Raw genomic sequence first — 21,550 nt, forward strand, 5'->3', positions numbered from 1 at the left:
TGGTCACCCTCCATTTTTGCATAATCTCAACTTTCACATGACGGCCTGGTCTTTGGAACCTAATCATGTCAGTAAGGAGTGGGTGTAATACGCAAGGTAAATTCAGGTTTGATCAGTAGTTGGAAGGGAATGCCAGGACATTCCATTAGAGCCTTAGGGCTGCAAGGGTGATTAGGAGGAGTTCACTGAATGGCCATCCTTCCAGTCCAATTCACTGAATCACACACAGATGCAGAGGCCCTCACTACTTGCAGAAGTCACCAAGGCAGATACTAGGATTGGCTTTCTTCGACTTGAAAGATGGAAAAGCTAGAAGTGACATTCCCTGGACCCCTTACAGTCAGGCCCTGGATGTGACGGAAGCTCTGCCAGTCAGATGTACTCCTGTGAGACCTGGCAGGGAGGGAGGGAGGGAGGGAGGGAGGGTCTTCCTGTGGCTAATGACCGTCACTGCTGGTTTTCTGGCTGCAGGCTCCTTTGTGTTCCTCTTCAGTTTACTGGGTATTAAGAAAGAAGAGTGGTGGCAGCACTTTCTTAATCTGACTCCCTAACCCCTAGATTGCAGCTTTGGGGATCCACTTTCCAGTTTCTTAAGCGTGTTGAGGCTGCTGCAGCAGACGCTGCTGTAGTGCTGGTTGTGCCCCTAGTGGCCAGTTGCTATCATTCTGGTAATCGTCCCAGGAGGCTCGGCCTAGAACCTCTGGCAAAGGCTTCGTTGCCTGCTTTAGTTTCCTGGCTGCCTCAACTACCTAACGAGGTTTCCCTTTCTCCACCCAACCCTAACTGATACTGCTGCCTTCTTCTTGGGATATGATTGGCGATCCTTTAACCCTTTTGTTCCCAGGGATAAAGCATCTTTCACGGACTCAAACTTCAGTGTGGACTTCAGCTCAGAAAGGCTACATTCTCTGATGATTTAACCTGTCATTTCAGTTGGCTGGAGTATTTAATAACATTCTCAGTTTAGAGTAATGTGTCATAGCTTCTGCATGTTACCTTAGAGCACAGATTTTTTTAACCTCAATTTAACTTTGGGGGTCATCAGATCCCCTTCATTTATGGGTAAGGTTTGAGGATACTGGGATATATGCATATTTCTGTCAGCAACTCCACAGTTTTCAAGAGATTCTCAAAGGGCTCAGTCTGTGACCTCTAAAGGGTTAAGAAGCTCTGCCTTAGAGATAAAGTAATGGTAAGAATTAGGGTTCAATGATGCTGGCTTAAGTTCAAGCTCAGCTAGTTAGGAACAGAACCAAGTCACTTCACCACTTGGAAACTTCTGTAGACTCAGCTTTGGATATGGCACTCCACGAGTCCACTTACAGAAAGGAAGCTGTTAGCCTCACGGAGAACCAAGACATGGGTAAGCTGCTGCATGTCACCATGTGAAAGCTGTACTTAGCATGCACAGGGCAGAGAGGTACCGGCATGACCCATGCTTACCTGGAGCTTGGAAATAATTTCATTTTTTGTCACATTCACAAGGCTGACATCTTCCACTGCAAAGGCTGGGAAAGAAATAATGGAAAGCAGCCCAGCGTCAATCTCTTTAGACGTTGATGCTCTTGGCAACATGGAGAACAGGATGGACTGAAAGAAAACCAAAGAGGTGGTTTTAATCGGAGAGGAGCGGGAATGGTAAGATACAGTATATAGAGACCATGACTCATTCAGGCGAGTTTGCTAATTTTAAGTAGAACTTGGTCCTAACAACATGGTCCTTGCTGAGGCCTCATCTACCTAGCCAATGATTCCTGCTCCTTGAGGAGAAGTAAGGGATCAGAGAGCCCCCTGTACTGCCGAGAGCCTGTGCTGAGGACTGCTTGTCTTCCCGCCTTCCAGGCCTTCTATTGACTTTGTGGGCCTTTAGGAAATGCAGGGGATGAGCTACAGGACTACCTGTGTTGGCAGGCTAGGGTGTCTCCTGGCTATGAGGACAGAGAACAGAGAGGAAGAACACATATACGGACCAGCCCAGAGAAATGTCTGGCTTCTGTGCACTGTGACGGTTGGACTGGGTGGCTTGAAAACTACTCAAATAAGGAATCAAATCCAGAAGCCCCCATGAACGTCGGCAAAATGGTAAACAACAGAATTAGTTTAGTACTAAAAAGAATGGTTACTTAATAGCACTATCACTATCATACGACTTCAATTACAAGGTGGTTGGGTTAGGCCATCTTAAACTAAAGAAAGTTGAAACTATCAGGACTAGTTTGGGAAAGGAGAGACCTAAGACTGAGATCTAACTGTACAGACGTGGGGGTAGTGCCCCGCAAACATAAGCTTAGTAACACTTCCATTATGAGGAAGGAATTAGGGTATTAGATCCAATTCACATATGAGGACTCTAGACTCAGACACAGACACTCAAGCCTAATGGCAGAGAGCTGGCAAGTGACAAAAAGATCCTAACCTATGTCCATGCAGTTTCCACTGACTATACACCTAACGAGACACACACCAGGCTGACTCTATTGAGCCATATCCCCAAGAAACACCAGATTCCCCATTAAGGACTATTTAATGAAGGAAATGGAGTGAGCTAGAGGGTGGGGTGAAGATGGGTACAACCGTTCAGTTCAGATTAAAGCTTCTTTTCCGTAGTCAACTGACCCCCAGGCCCAGTTCTTTAGCTTGTCACTCTTTCCTTCTCTGCCTGGACAGAGGCATCCCACCCACTGGAAGCTCTCCATTGAAAGGTTTTTATGTGTCTGAATCCCTTCGGGTCTAGCATAGTACCTGGCACAGTGATAACTATGCAGCTGATGACTGCTTAATGGAGTCCTCCAGTCTGGATCAAATCACTCTGTCTTCTGAGCTGTACTTCATAGAGGTTCTACTAGTTTGCCATTTTTCCCACCTGTCTCTCCAACACCCATTCCACTCATCCCCAATTCACTCGCCTCCCAAGTGAACTAGTGCTTGCTAGTCATTCAATTTTGGGTAGTGTGAAATACACCTGTGGGAAGACCACCTGTGTTCAATAAGCATGAAACAGATTTTGCCCCTGGCAAAACAAGGTTGCCTCGATTGTTGATTCCATATGTACATTATTGTGTCTTGCGTTTTGCATAGTACTTCCTAGCTTACAAAGTGTTCTGACAAATAGCCTAAACTGACTGAATCCGATCCTTACAACCACCTTGTGAGGCAGGAGGGGAAGGCCCTTGCATGCCCATTTTATGGATGAGGAAACTGAAACTCAAAGAAGCCAAGTGTCACCAAGCCAGAAAGGTGGAGAATCTGAACTACAACCACTTGATGATTCCACTTCCCTACTCTCTGGAACAAGAAGCCCTGGTAGTACAGTGGTTAAGCGTTAAGCTGCTAACCAAAAGGTTGGTGGCTTGAATCCACCAGCCGCTCCACAGGAGGGAGATCTGGCAATCTGCTTCCATAAAGATTACAAGCTAGGAAACCTTATGCGGCAGCTCTACTCTGTCCTACAGCATGAAAATGTACTCGATGGCAGTGGGTATTCTCTGGAAGACAAGAGGCAGAGCTGTTACCTGGCAATGCTCGACCTCATCTGGCAGGACATGGATCACTGACTTGCGTCCTCCATGAGCTCCAAAAAGGTCCAGTTCATCAATTGCCTCAAGTGCCGCCTATAAGCACAGGTATGAATTACTTTTTCTTTCTAGTAAACATGCACTCCCATATCTGTACTCCTTTTTCATTAAGCAATCTGGCATGCATGTTTTCCCAAAGATGATGAAAACATGTCTTTAAAATTCAGCTGAATTGCCCTATCGTCATGTTCTACGATTTTCAACAGACAGGAGCATCCCTGTATGTTGCTGCTTATTGCAGGAACAAGACAGAGAAACAGAAAAACAGTGCCCAAAATAAAATGTGTATCTGACCTAAGAATGAAATACTACCAAGTTCACGGCATTTTGTGTGGGTGCCACTAAAGTCATGGTCAGCTTTTCTTTGACCTGTTTCAGGAGTTAACCTCTAACATCAGCATATGTGGCACTTCAGAAAATTCATTCTTTTAGTAATAAGTGTGTTTTCAGTCTGTCCACCTTAACAGCATATTTATATGTTTGGTTTTTTAATTCCAGCCCTAAAATACATGTCAATCTTAAGAAGAGGGGAGGGAAGGAGGCCGGCTTAACATGTACAGCAAGAGATACAAACTGGGGGCCACAGACTGCCATCTGCCCCAGAGGTGTGTTTTGTTTGGCCTGAGAGTACTTTTGATATGATTTGGAATTGGAATACCTTCAGAGAAAAGTTCCATGGACCCCAGTACTCCCTGATCTTTGTGTATCTGGCTGGCTTTCACATGTTTACATTACTTGCCCACCCTGGGCTACAAAGTGGTCATAGTCTTCAGCCCAATTTATGAGCCAGAAAGAAAGACTGAACATCAGGCATCCAGCTCCTGAAACCACGGTGAGAGCTTTGACCCATGAGTGATAACAATGGAGAGCAAGGACGGAGGGCACTTATTTTCTGCCACATACAGATTTCAGCTCAGGAAATCTATATTTTTTAATAACTTTACCCAAAAATTTCAGCACACGCCACTTGAATTTACACCTACTTGTTGCTGACTTTTGAAAATGTGCTAATCAGATTAAATCCAGATTCCCAACAAAGAGAGGCAAATCAAAGCAACAGGAGAGCACAGAAGAAGAACAAACAAACAGGACAGCTGGTCACCTTGGCCATTCCGACAGAGCTTGCATTCAATTCTGGTATGCCCTGGTTCGTCTTATCTCCACGTTCCCACATGCCATAATCCTGGGGGAGAAGAAGACCGTCACCAGAGCAGAAGAAAGAGGAGCATTAAGGAAAAACATTCCTTTATGTTATGGCAGGCCTGATGAAACATAAGGCTCTCTTCTCAAAGGCTCCCGAATTCACGGCTTTACATACTCATGTTCTCCCTCAATTTCAGTTCATTTGGCCTCTGCGCAGAACTTTGGAAGTAAATACTCAGGTGGAACAAAAATGCATGCAAAAACACTGTCGAATTTCTCACTCCTCAAAGTTATTAATTGCAAGAGTCTCCTGATTTGTAGGAAATAAATATTTTATTTATCTCAGAATCAAATAAAATGCTGCCCCTCTGTTTAGCTAATCCCTTTGAACTTATATTAAATTGTAAGATGGAATAAAGAAACTTTAACAAATAGGTTATAACTAGTTGAAACCAACAAACCATTTAAAATAATTTAATATCTATTTTTAGCATTACCTCTTGGAAAAAAAGGCTCAGCTATAACCGGAGCCAAAGTGGAAACGGAGCCACAGAACACTGCAGTCCCACAGTATTTGAAAACTGATTAATAGAAATTGGCTCAGAACATTCGGTCCACACAGAGGACTTGAAATGTGCGTCCCTACCTTTTTTTAACTCATTTTTTTTTCTTTTAAAGGAACACAAGCACTCGATACTGCTTTAAAATAATGCCACAATGGATACGCACTATAGAAAGACTACAACCCAACAAGAATGGAACCGATGCCAAAAGTTAGTATGTATATATGTAGTTTTACCTCTAAAGATCAGCATTTTCAAAGTGTGAAAAATCTGACTTAGAAAGACTAGAGTAACTTTGGGCTCTTCCCCGCCAGGCATGCCCTGTAGCTGGGCCCCAGGATTATTCCTTCCTTCAGTACTCTCACATCTGGGCCTTTCCTCGCTCCAACCCATCTTCACTCCAACCACTAAGCCAAGTGACACATCCTCAAAAACTGCTTTTATCAGCTCACTCCCCTGCTGAAGAGTCTAAAATGACAAACTGCCTCCACCCTCTGCCCCAACTCCACACCCACAGCTGACTTTATTTTCTACTACTCTCCAACGTCCACCTTTCACTTTAGGTCTGTTCTTTTCCTCGGCACCCCTTCCCCTAGGTACCCCCAGACAGACCCTGAGCCTGCTGCTGCCTCTGGAACGATGCTCATGCTATTCTCACTCCCCAGTGCCCTTTGGCCTCCATCCTCTTTATCTAAGCCCTACTCATCCTCCAAGGTCCAGCTAAAATCCACCCTTTCCACAAAGACTTCTCAAGTTCCTTTAGACCCGTGTTTGTCAACCCTGGCACTATTGGCATTTTGGGCCAGATAACTCTTTGCTGTAGGGGGCTGTCCTGTACATTGAGGGATGTTTAGCAGCCTCTCTGGCCTCACCCACTAGATGCCAGTAGCACCCTTCCCTTGCAGTTGTGACAACCAGAAACATCTCCAAGAGAATCAAACCCATTGCCGTTAAGTTGATTTCCACTCATAGTGACCAGGTCCCCTGGGAGGCAGGCTTTGCCCCCAGTTGAGGATCACTGCTTTAGACCAAGGGTCAACAAACTACAACCCCCAGGCCAAATCTAGTTTGTGACCTGTTTTATAAATAAAGTTTTATTGGAACACAGTCACAGTTATTTGCATATGTATTGTCCACGGCTGCTTTTCTGCTACAGAGTCAAGTAGCTGCAACAGAGGCCATATGGCCTGCAAAGCCTAAAAACATTTACTCTCTGGCCCTTTACAGAAAAAAAATTGCCAACCCTTGCTTTAGACAATAGTAGCTATTCTTTCTTTAAGCCAACCTCTACCCTTAGAGCCTGTACAGTCAGCTTTGCACGGTTTAGTTATTCTCTACAAGGAGACAGGCGCCACCTTCCAAACCAGACAGCAAGCCCAGGAGGAACTGGGTTTCACACACATCTGCCCCACATCGCCCCGGCCACAGGGCCAGGCTCAGGCTCTGGTGCTGACTGAGTATGCGTGCTAACTGGCTCAGCGACTGGTCTCACCGCTCCCCATGGGCTGGCCAGGGTGACCCCCATGGCACTGCACTTCCCACTTAGGCTCTGATGCAGTCAACGTTTCAGGCTGGCCAACTATACTCCACAGGATATTTTAGGGTCTTATTTTAAATAAGTATAACAGATCCTGTGGTGAAATGAGTTCCATTATGTGGCCTTTAGCTTTGGTTCTTTGAAAAAACAGCTTGAGAGATTTTTCCCCTAAACCCTGAGGAGCTACCTTGGCCCCAGTTTTCTACCCCAGAGGGTTTGTTACTTCTGTCCAGGTTGATCGACATTTCCTGGACAAGCTGTAAACAACCTGATGCTTTGATACTTTTTGTCTGGCCTTGGGTTACAGCCTGCCCTGTGATTGGTCTACTTTATGCACTCTGGAGGGATTGGCCAATATACTTATACAAACGAACTGACTATAAGCCTACTATGCAAATTAAGTAACCGTGGCCTACCGAGAGGGGACTGGTCAATTTGTGGCCCTGGTGGGAAGGCCATGCCTGGAAATTGGCTAGGAGTTTTGCTTATATAGGCAGCCATCCCCACAGAGGTTGGCAGACAAAAAGAAAAAGGAAAAAGCAGCAGAAAGGAGAAAAGGCAAGAAGGGAGATGAAGCAGAGACAGAGAAGGTAAAGAATCTCCTAAAAGAGCTGCAACACAGGTCAAAGGCTATAACACTGAAGAGAGAGAGGAGCCCTGTGGCAGAGCTGGTAGCAACAGGCCCAGATAGAGCCCTGCAGCAAAGTCAGTGGTGACAAGTCCAGAAGAGGCCCTGTGGCAGAGTCGGTGGTATCACGAGAAACCTGCTGCTAAGAATGCAACCAAGAGAGCTGAACAAAGCTGCTACACTGGCTATGAGCTGGCTCAGTTAGCAGTGGAGAAGGCAACAGCAGGGAGGCCAAAGGCAGAAAAGCCTGTCCTGAGGGGGCCGAGAGGAGACCTGTATAGCTGAGAGGGGACCAAGAAGAACCTGTCTGCAGGGGGCTGAGAGAAGGCTGGTCCTCAGGGGGCCAAGAAGAGGCCTATATAGCTGAGAGAGGGCCAAGAGGAGCCTGTCCACAGGGGGCTGAGAGAGGGCATACACAGCAGAGAGAAGGGCCTGCTTGCTTGCACTGCCAAAGGAGCTGAGAGAGCTGTCCTGCACTAGAGAAGCGAGGAATGTGCTCTCCATTTTGGGGGGATCTTTCCAGACAGTGCCTTCATGCTTCCTGACCCTGATCCTGAGTTGTAGCCTGTTGATCCTGATCCCGAGCTGTACTCTGCTGCTTCCTAAATAAACCACTTAACTGTAAGTATGATCTGTGAGTTCTGTGTGACCACTGCAACTAATTATGGAGCTCAGCAGAGAAGCAGAGAGTGCTTCAGGAGGACAGCTGATGTCAGAGTTGGTAAAAAAGGGTTGGAGAGTAGAAGTATGTCTGACCTCCACCTCATAGGAATCAGCTTTGTGCTGATGGAGATTCTCTGTCTTTCTAAAGTCAGAGAACTTCAACACCACTCCTACAGCAATACAGATTCAGACAGGGTATGGATGCATTACAAAAACATAAAAGTCTCCACATACATCCCAGGACAAAAATGTACACTTTGTGTGCTCAAGTGATAAAATCTTACAGCTCTAATCTTTCTAACCTCTGGTCAGTCCCAAACAGGTCAGCCCTCAAAGCACTGTGTAATTATTTATTCTCCTTCACAACTGGGACCCTTGAAAAGACTACCAGGAGTGATACTTACAGCGACTTTATATGCAGCTTCTATGTAAAAAACAAGATTCTGTACGAAGGCCACCTCATCAAGGGTGAAAATAATACGTAAGCCTGGTAAAGAAAAACAAACACAGAGGCCATGAAGCTATGCTGCAAAGAGAGAGCTGCCAGTTACAAATATCACACTGGAAAATAAATTCTTTTATCCTCATTTTCACTTTTCCCACTGAGGCATCAAAACTCGTATCTGAAGTAAATCATAACGGTTAATGTCCAATCTCAGAAGGAAAAAGAGAGAGGGGGGAAGGAGGAGGAGGGGAGGTGGAGAGGGGGGAGGGAGGGAAGGAATAAAAGAGAAGAGAATGGCTATACTTTATTGTTTGTGCATATGTGTAGAAAAGGCTGACAAAGAAGGTGTGGCCCGCTGGGGCCTGTTGGATTTGCCCAGAAAAGGTTCCAACAGAGCAAGGATTTTAGCCTAAGGAACCAGCCAGTGGGTGTTCTTCCTGATTGGGGTAGGGACAGAAAGGACAGCCCCCAACTCTAGAGGATGGCCCTTCACCCTGTGGAAAGTCCAGTTGCCAGAACCTGCCCAGGTGTTACCTCAACACTCTGATGCCGGCAGTGACAAAGAGACCTGACTTTGGCCTTGGGTCCTTTAAAATGCAGTTGGCTACAGCAAATTACATATTTTTAAAGTATGAGCATGGTATGACATGTACTCTTACACTGCTAGGAGTTTAACCAGTAAAACTTTAGGACAACAATTTGGCAATATGTATAAACCATCTTTGGATCCCATGTGTTGGAAGGAAGTAAAAGGAGATGTGATCAATGTTGCTGTTGCAACATTACTTATAATAGCAAAAAAAAAAAAAAAAAAAAAAACCACCAACACAGGAATAGTTAAATTAATTATAGTATACTCATTGATAAAGTCACTAAAATTATGTTTATGAAGAGTTTGTAAGGTCATAGTTGAAATGCTTAAATTATAATGCTATGTCATCAAAAGACTATGTAAACAAGATGACCTTAAATATGTAAAAAACCTGCATAGAAAAAAGACTTGGAGGAAACATCCAAATGAAAACTATCAGGGGGATCTTTGGTCTTTATATATTTTTTTGTTATATTTTCCAAAATATCTACCATGAGCTTATATTAACTTTCTTAACCGAAAGGTTTTTTTAAAATAAATAAGCATGTTTTATTCACATGGCCATAATGATATCACTTACGGATTTCTGACAGTCTTGGAGTTTCACATTGGGGGTCTGAAATAAATGGGAAACCTCTAACTCAGGAGCATCAGTTTACTGCACAGGTGATAAAAAAAAACTCAGGCACAGCAGCAAGGTGACCTAACCCCAAGGTTATGTCTGTATCCAACTGTGTCCTAGGAGAGACCATTTGGTGTGTGCAGATGGGGCGCAGCCCGGAGCTGGGAAGGCCTGGTGTCCAGGTCACCATTGAAGCTGGCAGCTGCCGCTTCTACGGGAATGACACACACGGTCTGGAAGTTGTTGGCCGACTCACAGCACGAGTGTGACAGACTGGCCAGGCCACCCTGACCACACTGCCGAGCTCTGGAAATCATGCTGTTTGAAGGTAAGTTGATAAGCGGGGTGCGTCGAGGGGAGGGTGCCTAGGAGAGTGAGAGAAGAGCCGAAGGGACAGGCCGCTTCTCCTGAAGAAGAAAACTCTGAGGCGGCATGCTGCTGCCGTCAGACATTCAGACTGCTGAAGCGCGACATAACCGAGGTCGCGCCAGTAACGTGGTGAGAGTTGCAGCAAAAACAGGATCAGCAGAAAGACACTGACAGAACTGTCTCGATAGCCCTCGTCCTGCAAGTGTCCTCGGCACGTCACAGACAGGTTCTCACATTACCTGCCCTGTCAGAAAGCCAAATGCATGTACTAGGATAAAGGAGCAGGCTTTTGCTTTACATAAACAGCTGATTTTAAATGTTGATCGATGCCCGCCTCATCCCCCTTTCTGGATTGTCATTCCCTGTACAATAGGCTCAAAGGGCCCGGCTCACCTGAGGCAGTCATCTGGGCAAGGAAGAGGAGGAAGAGGGAGGTGGCATCCACCTGAAGGTGGCCCCACTGGTCGTCGCCCACCACGGTGCTGAAGGTGGCAGTGTTGTACTTGGCGTGCAGGCTGTCCTTGGTGCTCTGTGTGTGCTTGAACTTCTCCACCTTATCCACCTGAGGCAGAAAGCAAGTCAGTGCCGCACAGCTAAGGAGGTTCGTGGCTGGCAGGGTTTGTGGCTGGCAGAGTTCCGGCCTGCACCTGCATCAGACCTCCTCTTATCTGCTACCTACAGGAGCCAGCAGGACAGAGGACAGCTAATGTTTGCTAGTGAGCTCCATACAGAAGGGCAGTGTTGGGGATTCTTCCAGCCTATCTGCCAGAAATGTCCCAGCCCAGTGGGATTTTAACAAGCTCTTTATGATGAAGAGTCATGCCCAAGGGCTTCCTTGGCTTTATACCCCCAGCTGTGACACATGGTAGGCACTCAATGAGAGGAGGAAGGACAGAGGAGGGAGGGACAGGCATGGATGAACCTTGAAAACATTATGCTGAGTGAAATAAGTCAGACATAAAAGGACAAATATTGTATTTTCCCACTTATATGAAATATCTAGAATAGACAATTGCACAGAGACCAAGTATAAGCAAGTAGAGAAGAGCAGAAGAGGACCTGTTTAAATTTCAACTTCTTGTTCCCTTATGTTGAAAGGAAAAGCTCAACTATGTCTTTGAAAACTAAGTGGCAGGTGGATCGAGGGTGGGGACTGTATCGCATTCATCTTTGAACTTGGGCAGATTCTAGTACAATGTTCTGTCTACGGTAGGTGCTCAATGAGTTGTTCCATTTGCCCCTCACTGAAAAAACCAAGAAATGGTTATGCCAAGTTCTAAAAGCACACACATTTCATCTCAAATGAAAATATACTTTTAAAAGCTCAGCACAGTCAAAAATAGTCTATGGCCTTCTACGAGTGGCTTTAAAAAAAAAGTTTTCCCCCCGTTTAAAAAAAAAAGGCATGCTCTCCTTTTAATCCCTTTCAAAGAGATTCTTAGAAACAGTGGCCTTTGAGGCTGTGGTCTTATTCACCTGAAAACCAAACCCATAGCCACTGAGTCAATTCTCACTCATAATAACCCTATAGGACAGAGTAGAACTGCCCCATAGGGTTTGCAAGGCTGTAATCTTTACGGAAGCAGGCTGCCACATCTTTCTCCTGCAGAGTGGCTGGTAGGTTCATACCACCAATCTTTTGGCTAGCAGCCAAGTGCTTAATCACCGTGCCACCAGGGATCCTTGTGGTCTTATAGTATAATGAAATTATTTAAGATCATCTTAAAAAGAGAAACTAAGCAAAATATTTTCAATTTCTCTTCATCTTGAGAAGAAAAGTTCAAAATGCTTTAAGAATGTTAATTGTCATGATTAAAATGACATGAAACGCCGACTCAGGCAATCCGCAAGGACACATGTTGTTTTCCACCTACCTGTCTCATCATGCACTGGAGAAGCCCCCGCATCAGTTTCACCACGTTCTGTGGGAATAAAGTGGACTCAGTTCAGGCCGGTTCCCTGCTATGACCACAGCCTCCTTGCCACCACAGGGCCATTAAGCCAGTGCTGCCCAGAGACTTCCAGAAAAGGCAATCCCCAGCATATGCAAATATTCTGATTGTTTGTATCAATCTACTTCTGCACTCCATCCCAAAGAAGGAAAAATCTTGGCCAAGTGACTTACCTCGAATGAATGGGTTGGACCAGATGCTGTCTTCCAGCTTTGAAATAATGACTCACGGACATTTTAGCAACACAATTTTTAGAAGCCCAGTCCCCTGGAGCTTCATGCCACGATTCTTAGGAATTTATTTTCATTGTCCTAAGGATGCGTTAAGTCCACCATGCCTGCCCAAAGTAATGATACTTTGCCAAAATAGCCATTTGTGACACCGTTACTAGACTAGTGAATAAAGTTCGTACAAAATGCAAGTGGCAACCAATGTTACTGAATAATATGATGTATTGAAACCAACTACTATTACTATTATTATAAATCATAAGGATAATACTAAGTTAACCCATTAGACACAATGTCCAGGCATTGTACAAAGCACTTGACCTGGATTCTAATTCTTGTAACAACCTCAGGAGGTGGAGATTATTCTTACCCCACTTTGTAGATGAGGAACCGAAAGCTGAGAGAGATGAAGTAACACTACTAAAGTCACGGCTGGCAAGGAGTGGAGCAAGGCCACTCACACAGATGGTCTGACTCCAGAGTTTGTGCTCTCAACCAATACAGCGTGTTACCCCCGACTTCCTCCAAAATTCAGGCCCATTTAAAGACTGGTCTTAACATGTTCTGTCAAAACCACTATAAAATTACTTCACAAGTGCCTGGAGAAGGGGACATTTTATGGGTCAAAGCAGCTCCCACCCAGGGGCACGAGCACCTCCTCTCTTAGAGAACGTACATGGCTTACGGCGGGGGGGCACGGTGAAGGGCTACGGGAGTTCATAGGATAAACTTTCTAGAATGAATCAGGTCCTTCCATCTCTAAAATCCTAACATTCTAGAATAACTTCACTTTACATCATATACTCCTTCTGAGCAGAAAACGTTACCTCATAATTATAAGGTACATACAAGTATTGTTATAATTAACATTGCCTACAGTATCTAGCATAAACATTTGCCAACTGAATTCCCCTCACAGAAAAGTTATTTTCCATTACAAATAAGCACTGGGGTTCCCAACTTCGGGTGAGAGAGCATCTGGAAATGTGAGGGTGGAGGCAGCTGGCATTTAGTGAGTAGGGGCCAGGGACACTAAATGTCCTGCAATGCATGGGACAGTCTCACACAATGAAGAGCTGTACCACTCACGCATGAGGGTTATAGTTTCTCTACATTCTTACCAACACTTGTAATTTTCTCTTTTTCTGGTAATAGCCATCCTAGGGGGTGTGACATGGTATCTCATTGTGGTTTTGATTTGCACTTTCCAACCGAATGTGGAAATTATTGAACAATATCATTAATATCACATGGAAGCAAAATTTTGCTGAAGATCATTCAAAAGTGGCTGCAGCCGTTTTATCAACAGGGAACTGCCAGAAATTCAAGCCAAATTTAGAAGATGACGTGGAACGAGGGATATCATTGCTGATGTCAGATGGATCCTGGCTGAAAGCAGAGAATACCAGAAAGAATACCTGTGTTTTATTGACTATTCAAAGGCATTTGACTGTGTGGATCATAACAAACTATGGATAACATTGCAGAGAATGGGAATTCCTGAACACTTAATTGTGCTCATGAGGAACCTTTACATAGATCAAGAGGCAGTTGTTTAGACAGAACAAGGGGATACTGACTGGTTTAAAGTCAGGAAAGGTGTGCATCAGGATTGTATCCTTTCACCATGACTATTCAATCTGTATGCTGAGCAAATAATCTTGAGAAGCTAGACTATATGAAGAAGGGGGCATTAGGATTAGAGGAAGACTTATTAACAACCTGCGTTATGCAGATGACATAACCTTGCTTGGTGAAAGTGAAGAGGACTTGAAGCACTTACAGACGAAGATCAAAGACCACAGCCTTCAGTATGGATTACACCTCAACATAAACCAACCCAAACCCAGTGCCGTCGAGTCGATTCCGACTCATAGCGACCCTATGGGACAGAACTGCCCCCATAGAGTTTCCAAGGAGCACCTGGCGGATTTTAACTGCCGTCCCTTTGGTTAGCAGCTGTAGCACTTAACCACTATGCCACCAGGGTTTCCCCTCAACATAAAGAAAATGAAAATCCTCACAACTGGACCTATAAGCAACATTATGATAAATCGAGAAAATATTTAAGTAGTCAAGAATTTCACTTTACTTGGATCCACAATCAACACCCATGGAAGCAGCAGTCAAGAAATTAAAAGATGCATTGCATTGGGCAAACCAGCTGCAAAAGACCTCTTTAAAGCGCTGGAAAGCAAAGATGTCACTTTGAAGACCAAGGTGCACCCGACCCATGCCATGGTGTTTTCAGCTGCCTCATATGCATGTGACGGCTGGACAATGAACAAGGAAGACTGAAGAAGAACTGATGCCTTTGAATTGTGGTGTTGGAGAATACGGAATATACCGTTCTTTTGTCAAAAGAAAGAACAGATCTGTCTTGGAAGAAGGACAACCAGAGTACTCCTTGGAAACAAGGATGGTGAGACTATGTCTCACATACTTTGGACGTGTTGTCAGGAGGGATCAGTCCCTGGAGAAGAACATCATGCTTGGTAAAGTAGAGAGTCGGCAAAAAAGAGGAAGATCCTCAACGACATGGATTGACATGGTGGCTGGAACGACAGGCTTGAGCATAGCAACAATTGGGAGGATGGCACAGGACCGGGCAGTGTTTCGTTCTGTCGTGCATAGATAGGGTCACTATGAGTTGGACCCGACTCGAAGGCACCTAACAACAATGACTAATGACCTTGAGCATCTTTTCATGTGTTTATTGGCCATTTCTATATCTTCTTTGGAGAAATGTTTATTCGAGTCCTTTGAGATACGCATGAGCATTGTGGGTGGTAATGTAAAATGGTGCAGCCACTGTGGAAAACGATTTGGCGATTCCTCAAAAAGTTAAACAGAATTACCATATGACCTAACAATTCCACTCCTAGGTATATACCCCAGAGACCTGAAAGCAGGGACTCAAACAGATACTTGTACAGCAATGTTCACTGTAGCATAATTCACAATAGCCAAAAGGTAGAAACAACCCTAGTGCCCATCAACAGAAGAATGGATAAACAAAATGTGGTACATAATACAATGGAATATTATTCAGCCATAAAGAGAAATGAAGTCCTGATACAAGCTACAACATGGATGAACCTTGAAAACATTATGCTGAGTGAATTAAGTCAGACACAAAAGGACAAATACTTATATGAAATATTCAGAAGAGGCAAATGCACAGAGACCAAAATGTATTAGTGGTTACCAGGGATTAGGGTGGGGGAAAGCGGAGTCTTGCTGAAGGGGTGCTGAGTTTCTGTTTGGGGTGGTGAAGAACTTTTGGACAGAGTGGTGACAGAAGCACAGCATGATGAATGTACTCAATGTCACTGAATTGTATACTTAAAGATCGTTAAAGTGGCAAATTTTCTGTTACATATATTTTACCACAATAAAATTTTTAAAATTATATTTGTTTAGAATGATACCTTGTATAGAAATATGTATAAAATTGATAGAGAGTATATAAGAGAAATATAGCCAGTTAGGCAAATTTGATGCTTTTGGGTTAGAAATCTGGATGTCTATTTTCCTACTCAGTGTGATTGTTGTTGTACGGAGGGAAAATTCTCAGAGGGAAAGACAACTGAGAGGCTGAGACTGTCTACATGCCTCCCCAAAAGATGTGATCACAGCAATGGAGCAGACCCAGCACAGCTACTTCCATGGAAACTTTCAGTTCAAGGAAAAGGTGTTGAGCAGCCAAGACATCGTTAGTCCCCATTACCTGTTCCAGCTCATAGGCCTTGGCCTTGTCCTCATCACGGTCGGCATTCTTGCGGTAGGCCATTCCCAGGCCCCACACAGCCAGGATGCTGTAGATGTTGTCCCGCACCCAGGCATCCTTCTGCTCATGGCTAGCTGACAGCAGCCCCGTGACAGGATTCTATCAGAGAAGGACACAAAATGACTCATCACCAAGCTTCCCACAGCCCCTGGGCAGCAAATGCTTGCCCTTAGGGGGACAGAATGGGGTAGGGCGAGGAATGAAGCAATGGGGTTCTAGTCCTTGCTCTGGCACTAACTGTGTCATCTTGGGCGAGAAGTCACATCACTTCTCGGGCCTCAGTTTCCTCACCTGTATAACAAGGATATTAGGCTAGAAAATCTCTAAGGAACCTTCTACTCTTATGATCTCGCTCTTTTGCTCTCAGACAAGAAGATCATATTGCTGCAAGTGACAAAACAGAAGAACCAGCAAGCAGAAACAGCCTGCAAGGCATATACGTATCTGTGCATTGTGGGCTTCAGGTCTTCTTGGGCCTCTGTGTTTTCGTACCAATTGAGCCTGAGAACAGGAGACCTAGACCCTGGGCCCCACCCCACCACTCAGGCTTGTGGGTCAGGGAAGGCACTTGCCCAATCCGGCCCTTAGCCTGTAAACCAGATACTTTAAGTGCCTAAAAACAAAGCGCTAAGCAAGAGGAAGACTAGGAGTCCTATTAAGCTGTGATATCACCAGTACTTGAAAGGGCAGCTGAGTCACTAAAAAGTCAGTCCTGTATACAAGAACTTGTAAACGAATGGTCACAGCAGCATTATTCATAATAGCCAAAAACTGGAAACAACCCAAATGTCTGCCAACTGATAAATGGATAAACAAACTGTGCTATACCCATACAATGGAATATTGCTTGGCCATAAAAAGGGATGAAGCACTGATATATGCTACAACATGGATGAACTCTGAAAGCATTATGCTGAGTGAAAGAAGCCTGACAGAGTGTACAATGCCACTCATATGAAATGCCCAGAATAGGCAAATGAACAGAGACAGAAAGTAGATTAGTGGCTACCAGAGGCTGGGAGGAGAGGAGAATGGGGAGTGGCTGCTTAATGGGCACACAGATTCTGTTGGGGTGATGAAAAGCTCTGGAGCTAGATGGAGGTGATGGTTGCACAACACTGTGAATATGCTAAATGCCACTGAATTGTCCATTTTAAATGGGTGAATTGTATAGTATATGAATTTATGTCAATAAAGCTGTTATTTAAAAATAAGCCAATCCTAATAAACTCATGACTATGAAATAAAATGCAGAAGTTAGGAAAAGCGTCACATAAAGATAAACCCTCTGCTGACGTTTCCTGAAAATGTACAAAGAAATATGCATCTACTAAAATATGTCATAACAATCACAACCTTGCCAGCTTAAAAAATTACTCAAAAGGACACCGTATTATTTATAAGAAGACTCATACACAAACTTCGTCGGGGACTTTCAAAGTATTACTACGAAAGCTACCATGTTAAACAAAAAAATTGGTATAGCTTCAAATGGCCCCACCTAAGAAACTACATACAGGGGTATCTGACTTTCTCCTTTAATCTATGCCCTCTACAAAAACATCTAAAACTCAACTGATAACGCCCTCAGGGGCAACAGCATTCAGTGTTGACAGAGCTGTACACAGTCAGCAGCTACAAATCAATATTAAAGTCAACCAGAACTGAAGTCTAGGAATGGCTGGGTGAAGTTACAAGTCTTTTTCAAATAGTATGCTATTGCTGTTCTTTGTTAAAACCACTATTCACCGACAAGGTACAACATAAGCATCTTTATCTGTTCTGAGGCCTGTTGGGTAACCCCGGGACAGGAAAATCACCCAGAGTAAGACTCAAAGCCCCTTCCTGGCGTTCCCCAGTCCCCAGAGACAAACAGCCTTCCGATGACACAGCAGTGATCGCTTACACACAGACCGATGTGTGGTTTGGATTATGAAATATCACTGTCATGTTAACTGAAAGTCGCCTCTCTTCTCCTTTAGTCTGGGCTTAAAAAAAAAATTTTTTTTTTAAACTTCTGAGGTGGATGAGCGCATCCCCACGCAAAGCTAGACTGCGCCCCTCCCTCGTTCCACTACAGGGAGGCAGATTAAGGGGCTGCTCACCAGAAAAAAAAAAAAAATTTTTTTTTTTCTGGTTGAGGGTCAGGGCTACCTCTCACCAGACCCATTTTGCCAGAATTTCCCCAACCCTTTGCTGTCAGCAAGGATGTGTTTGGGCGGATCCCCACATTCAAGTCTATGCACACACAAAAAAATTGGGGTGTTACCGCACTCAGTAAAAGGAACACTTATTTTATGACTTGCTTCTCTTTAAGTCTAAAAAAATTAATGCAGGGTACCGGAAGGTGTGGGAGGTTCCATTTGGATGTGATTCATAGCAACGGCAGTTATCACACATCAATGGAGACTCTGCCACCCCAAGTCTGTCGTCCCTTCTGATAACCCAGTGGTTTTGTCAGTATGATGGGTATAAAGTGATATCTCATTGCCTTTTTTTTTTTAATTTACACATCCCTGATTACTAGTGATTTGGAACATCTTTTCATTCATATTTATATATAAACAAAACCAAATCCGTTGCTGTTGAGTTGATTCTGACTCATAGCGACCTAATGGACAGAGCTGAACTGCCCTCTAGGGTTTCCAGGAGCGGTTGGTGAATTCGAATAGTCAGCTTTTTGGTTAACAGCCAACCTCTTAACCACTGCACCACCGTGTGTGCGTGCGTGTGCGTGCACTGGATACCACTGCACCACCGTGTGTGTACGTGCGTGCATGCGCGCGCACTGGATTTGCTCTTCTGTGAACTCATTTTTGGTTTCTCTTTACCTGGGTACTATTTCACTATTTCTACCTAGAAAGGGAATCTTCAGTGGATCCCGTGAACAAGAAAATATGCTATTGCACTGACCTCACCTACAAGGTGCAGTGGGCTGAGACCAGCTGGACTACAAGTGGTCAGACATTCAATGGTGATGAACCACTAGCATTTTTTGTGGTGTAGCGGTTAAGAGCTACAGCTACTAACCAAAAGGTCCGCAGTTCGAATCCAAGAGGCACTCTTTGGAAACTATGGGGCAGTTCTAATCTGTCCTATAGGGGCGCTATGAGTTGGAATCAACTTGACAGCAATGGGTTTTTTGGTTTTGGTTAGATAAAGGGTTACAAAGCAAATTAGTTTTTGATGAAACAATTAATACACATTGTTTTGTGATATTGGTTGGCAACCTCATGACTTGTCAACACTCTCCCTTCTCAACCTTAGGTTCCCCATTACCAGCTTTCCTGTCCCCTCCTGTCTTCTCGTCCTTGCCCGTGGGCTAGTGTGCCCATTTAGTCTCATTTTGTTTTATGGGCCTGTCTAATCTTTGGCTAAAGGATGAACCTCAGGGGTGACTTAAGTACTGAGTTAAAAGGGTGTCCAGGGCCACACTCTCCAGGTTTCTCCAGTCTCTGTCAGACCAGTAAGTCTTGTCTTTTTTTTGTGAGTTAGAATTTTGTTCTACATTTTTCTCCAGCTCTGTCCGGGACACTCTATTGTGATCCCTGTCAGAGCAGTCAGTGGTGATAGCCAGGCACCATCTAGTTGTACTGGACTCAGTCTGGTGGAGGCTGTGGTAACAGTGGTCCATTAGCCCTTTGGACTAATCTTTCCCTGTGTCTTCGGTTTTCTTCATTCTCCCTTTCTCCAGACAGGACGGGTGGCATTTTGTTTTTTGTTTTATAAAAAAACGGAAGCCAAACCCATTGCTGTTGAGTCAATTCTGACTCATAGCAACCCTACATACAGGACAGACCAGAACTGTCACATAGGGTTTCTAAGGAGCAGCTAATGGATTCGAACTGCTGACATCTTGGTTAGCAGCCATAGCTCTTAACTACTGTGCCACCAGGGTCCCTTGTTTTATAAAGAAGTATTAAAATAATAAACTGGAATTCTTACTCTTTGGGGTAGAGGGAAAAGGGGAAAAGGAATTAGGAGGGGTCACAGCTGGCAAAAGATGACATTTTTCCTGGGAGATGGGCAGGGGCTAAAGGACTCGCACAGCAACTACACCATCAGAGGTGCTTGGCATGTGGGAAATAGAGAGCAAGGGAGACCTTACCCACAACTGGCACTGAGAGAGTGGACCAGATGTATTAAGACTATAGATGGAACACTTAAGTCAGAATTAAAATCTCCCTGAATCATTCCCTGACACCCAGCACTCAAACTACAGAACCTGGACAGCTCAGAGCAGCTATTAGAGGACTCTGAAAAGTCAACAGTAGCAGGCAGATTGGGAAAGACGACAAAAACTTAAAGTACCAGTGAACTGGCAGTGAGTTTATAATTTTTCCCCTGGTATTCCCAGTCTGTTCTTAAGGTAGACTGAAATCTGAAAGTGGGCACTGGGCACGGGGAGAGAGAGATCCAGAAGACGCTCTGTATTTCTGGCTTAAGCAGTGAAATAGAGAGCTCTGAACACTCAGGGAAAAAAAAAACAAGAAAAAAAAGCAGTTGCTGTCAAGTCTGCACAGACTCACGGTGACCCTATGTGCATCAGAGCAGAACTGTGCTCCACAAAGTTTTCAATTGCTGATTTTTCAGAAGTAGATCACCAGGCCCTTCTTCCAAGGTACCTCTGGGTAGACTCAAATCACCAACCTTTCGACTAGCAGCTGAGCACGTTAATCATTTGAACCATCTTAATGATATTAATTCTTTGAATCCATGAACATGGGATGTCTTTCTGGTACAGTCTTCAGCACTGTCCCCATACTGTAAGTTTCGTAAGGGCAATGTCTGTCCTTTTTGTTCACTACTCCACCCAAAGTCCTGGCCTAGTGAGGTGCTAGATAAATAAATAAATGCATAATAAAGGTAGTATTTTTACTGATTTATGTTCTGAAATATCTGTTCAAAGATCCTTAAAAATGTAGATAGTATCTACTGATATATATTTGTATTATGACTAGCTAATACAAGTAATTTTCCTTTTTAAGTGTGCTTGTTTTATTATTATACACATTCTGCTTCCTATTCCTTCTTCAGGCAGGCATGTACAGTGTGAACCTTGAGAATGATTTCAAGCAGGAGGTAGAGCCTCATTTTTTACTTAAACAGAGAAAAGGTGGCAAAACAGGAGAGCTGCTCCAAGCAAAGGAAACGACTTATTGCTAGACTCAGAGACGAGACACAGGTGAACCAGGAACAGTATCATCACCAGACAGAGGTGAAGCTTGAGAAGGCCGAAGGTGCCTTAGGTTAAAGCAGTGAATCTCAGTGGGGGGTCGGGGCCCAGGGGTGATGGGTGATGGGAGAAGTCAGGGTACATGACTCCCTAGGGTGGTGTGTGAAGTTTAAAAACATATTTGACATTATAATTGTATACTTGGAAAATACCTACACAACCTTCTTGGCTGGTGGCCGGCCACACAGAGAAGTAAATTTTCAAA

General features: G+C 44.3%; 1 protein-coding gene across 8 annotated transcripts in view; it reads right to left on the minus strand.

Annotated features, from left to right (window-relative positions):
• Positions 1–21,550, minus strand: part of PHKA2 (phosphorylase kinase regulatory subunit alpha 2) — a 77,627-nt gene that overhangs the window by 42,666 nt on the left and 13,411 nt on the right. For all 8 annotated transcript variants that reach the window (XM_064278062.1, XM_003415965.4, XM_023555175.2 and 5 more), the window contains 7 exons: positions 16,050–16,208; positions 12,012–12,059; positions 10,531–10,699; positions 8,514–8,596; positions 4,678–4,758; positions 3,513–3,611; positions 1,444–1,590 (listed from right to left, as the gene is read on the minus strand). In XM_064278062.1, coding sequence (XP_064134132.1) covers positions 1,444–1,590; positions 3,513–3,611; positions 4,678–4,758; positions 8,514–8,596; positions 10,531–10,699; positions 12,012–12,059; positions 16,050–16,208 — 786 coding nt within the window. The remainder of the gene's footprint in view (positions 1–1,443; positions 1,591–3,512; positions 3,612–4,677; positions 4,759–8,513; positions 8,597–10,530; positions 10,700–12,011; positions 12,060–16,049; positions 16,209–21,550) is intronic.

Source organism: Loxodonta africana, chromosome X (assembly GCF_030014295.1).
Source record: "Loxodonta africana isolate mLoxAfr1 chromosome X, mLoxAfr1.hap2, whole genome shotgun sequence".
Taxonomy (NCBI): Eukaryota; Metazoa; Chordata; class Mammalia; order Proboscidea; family Elephantidae; genus Loxodonta; species Loxodonta africana.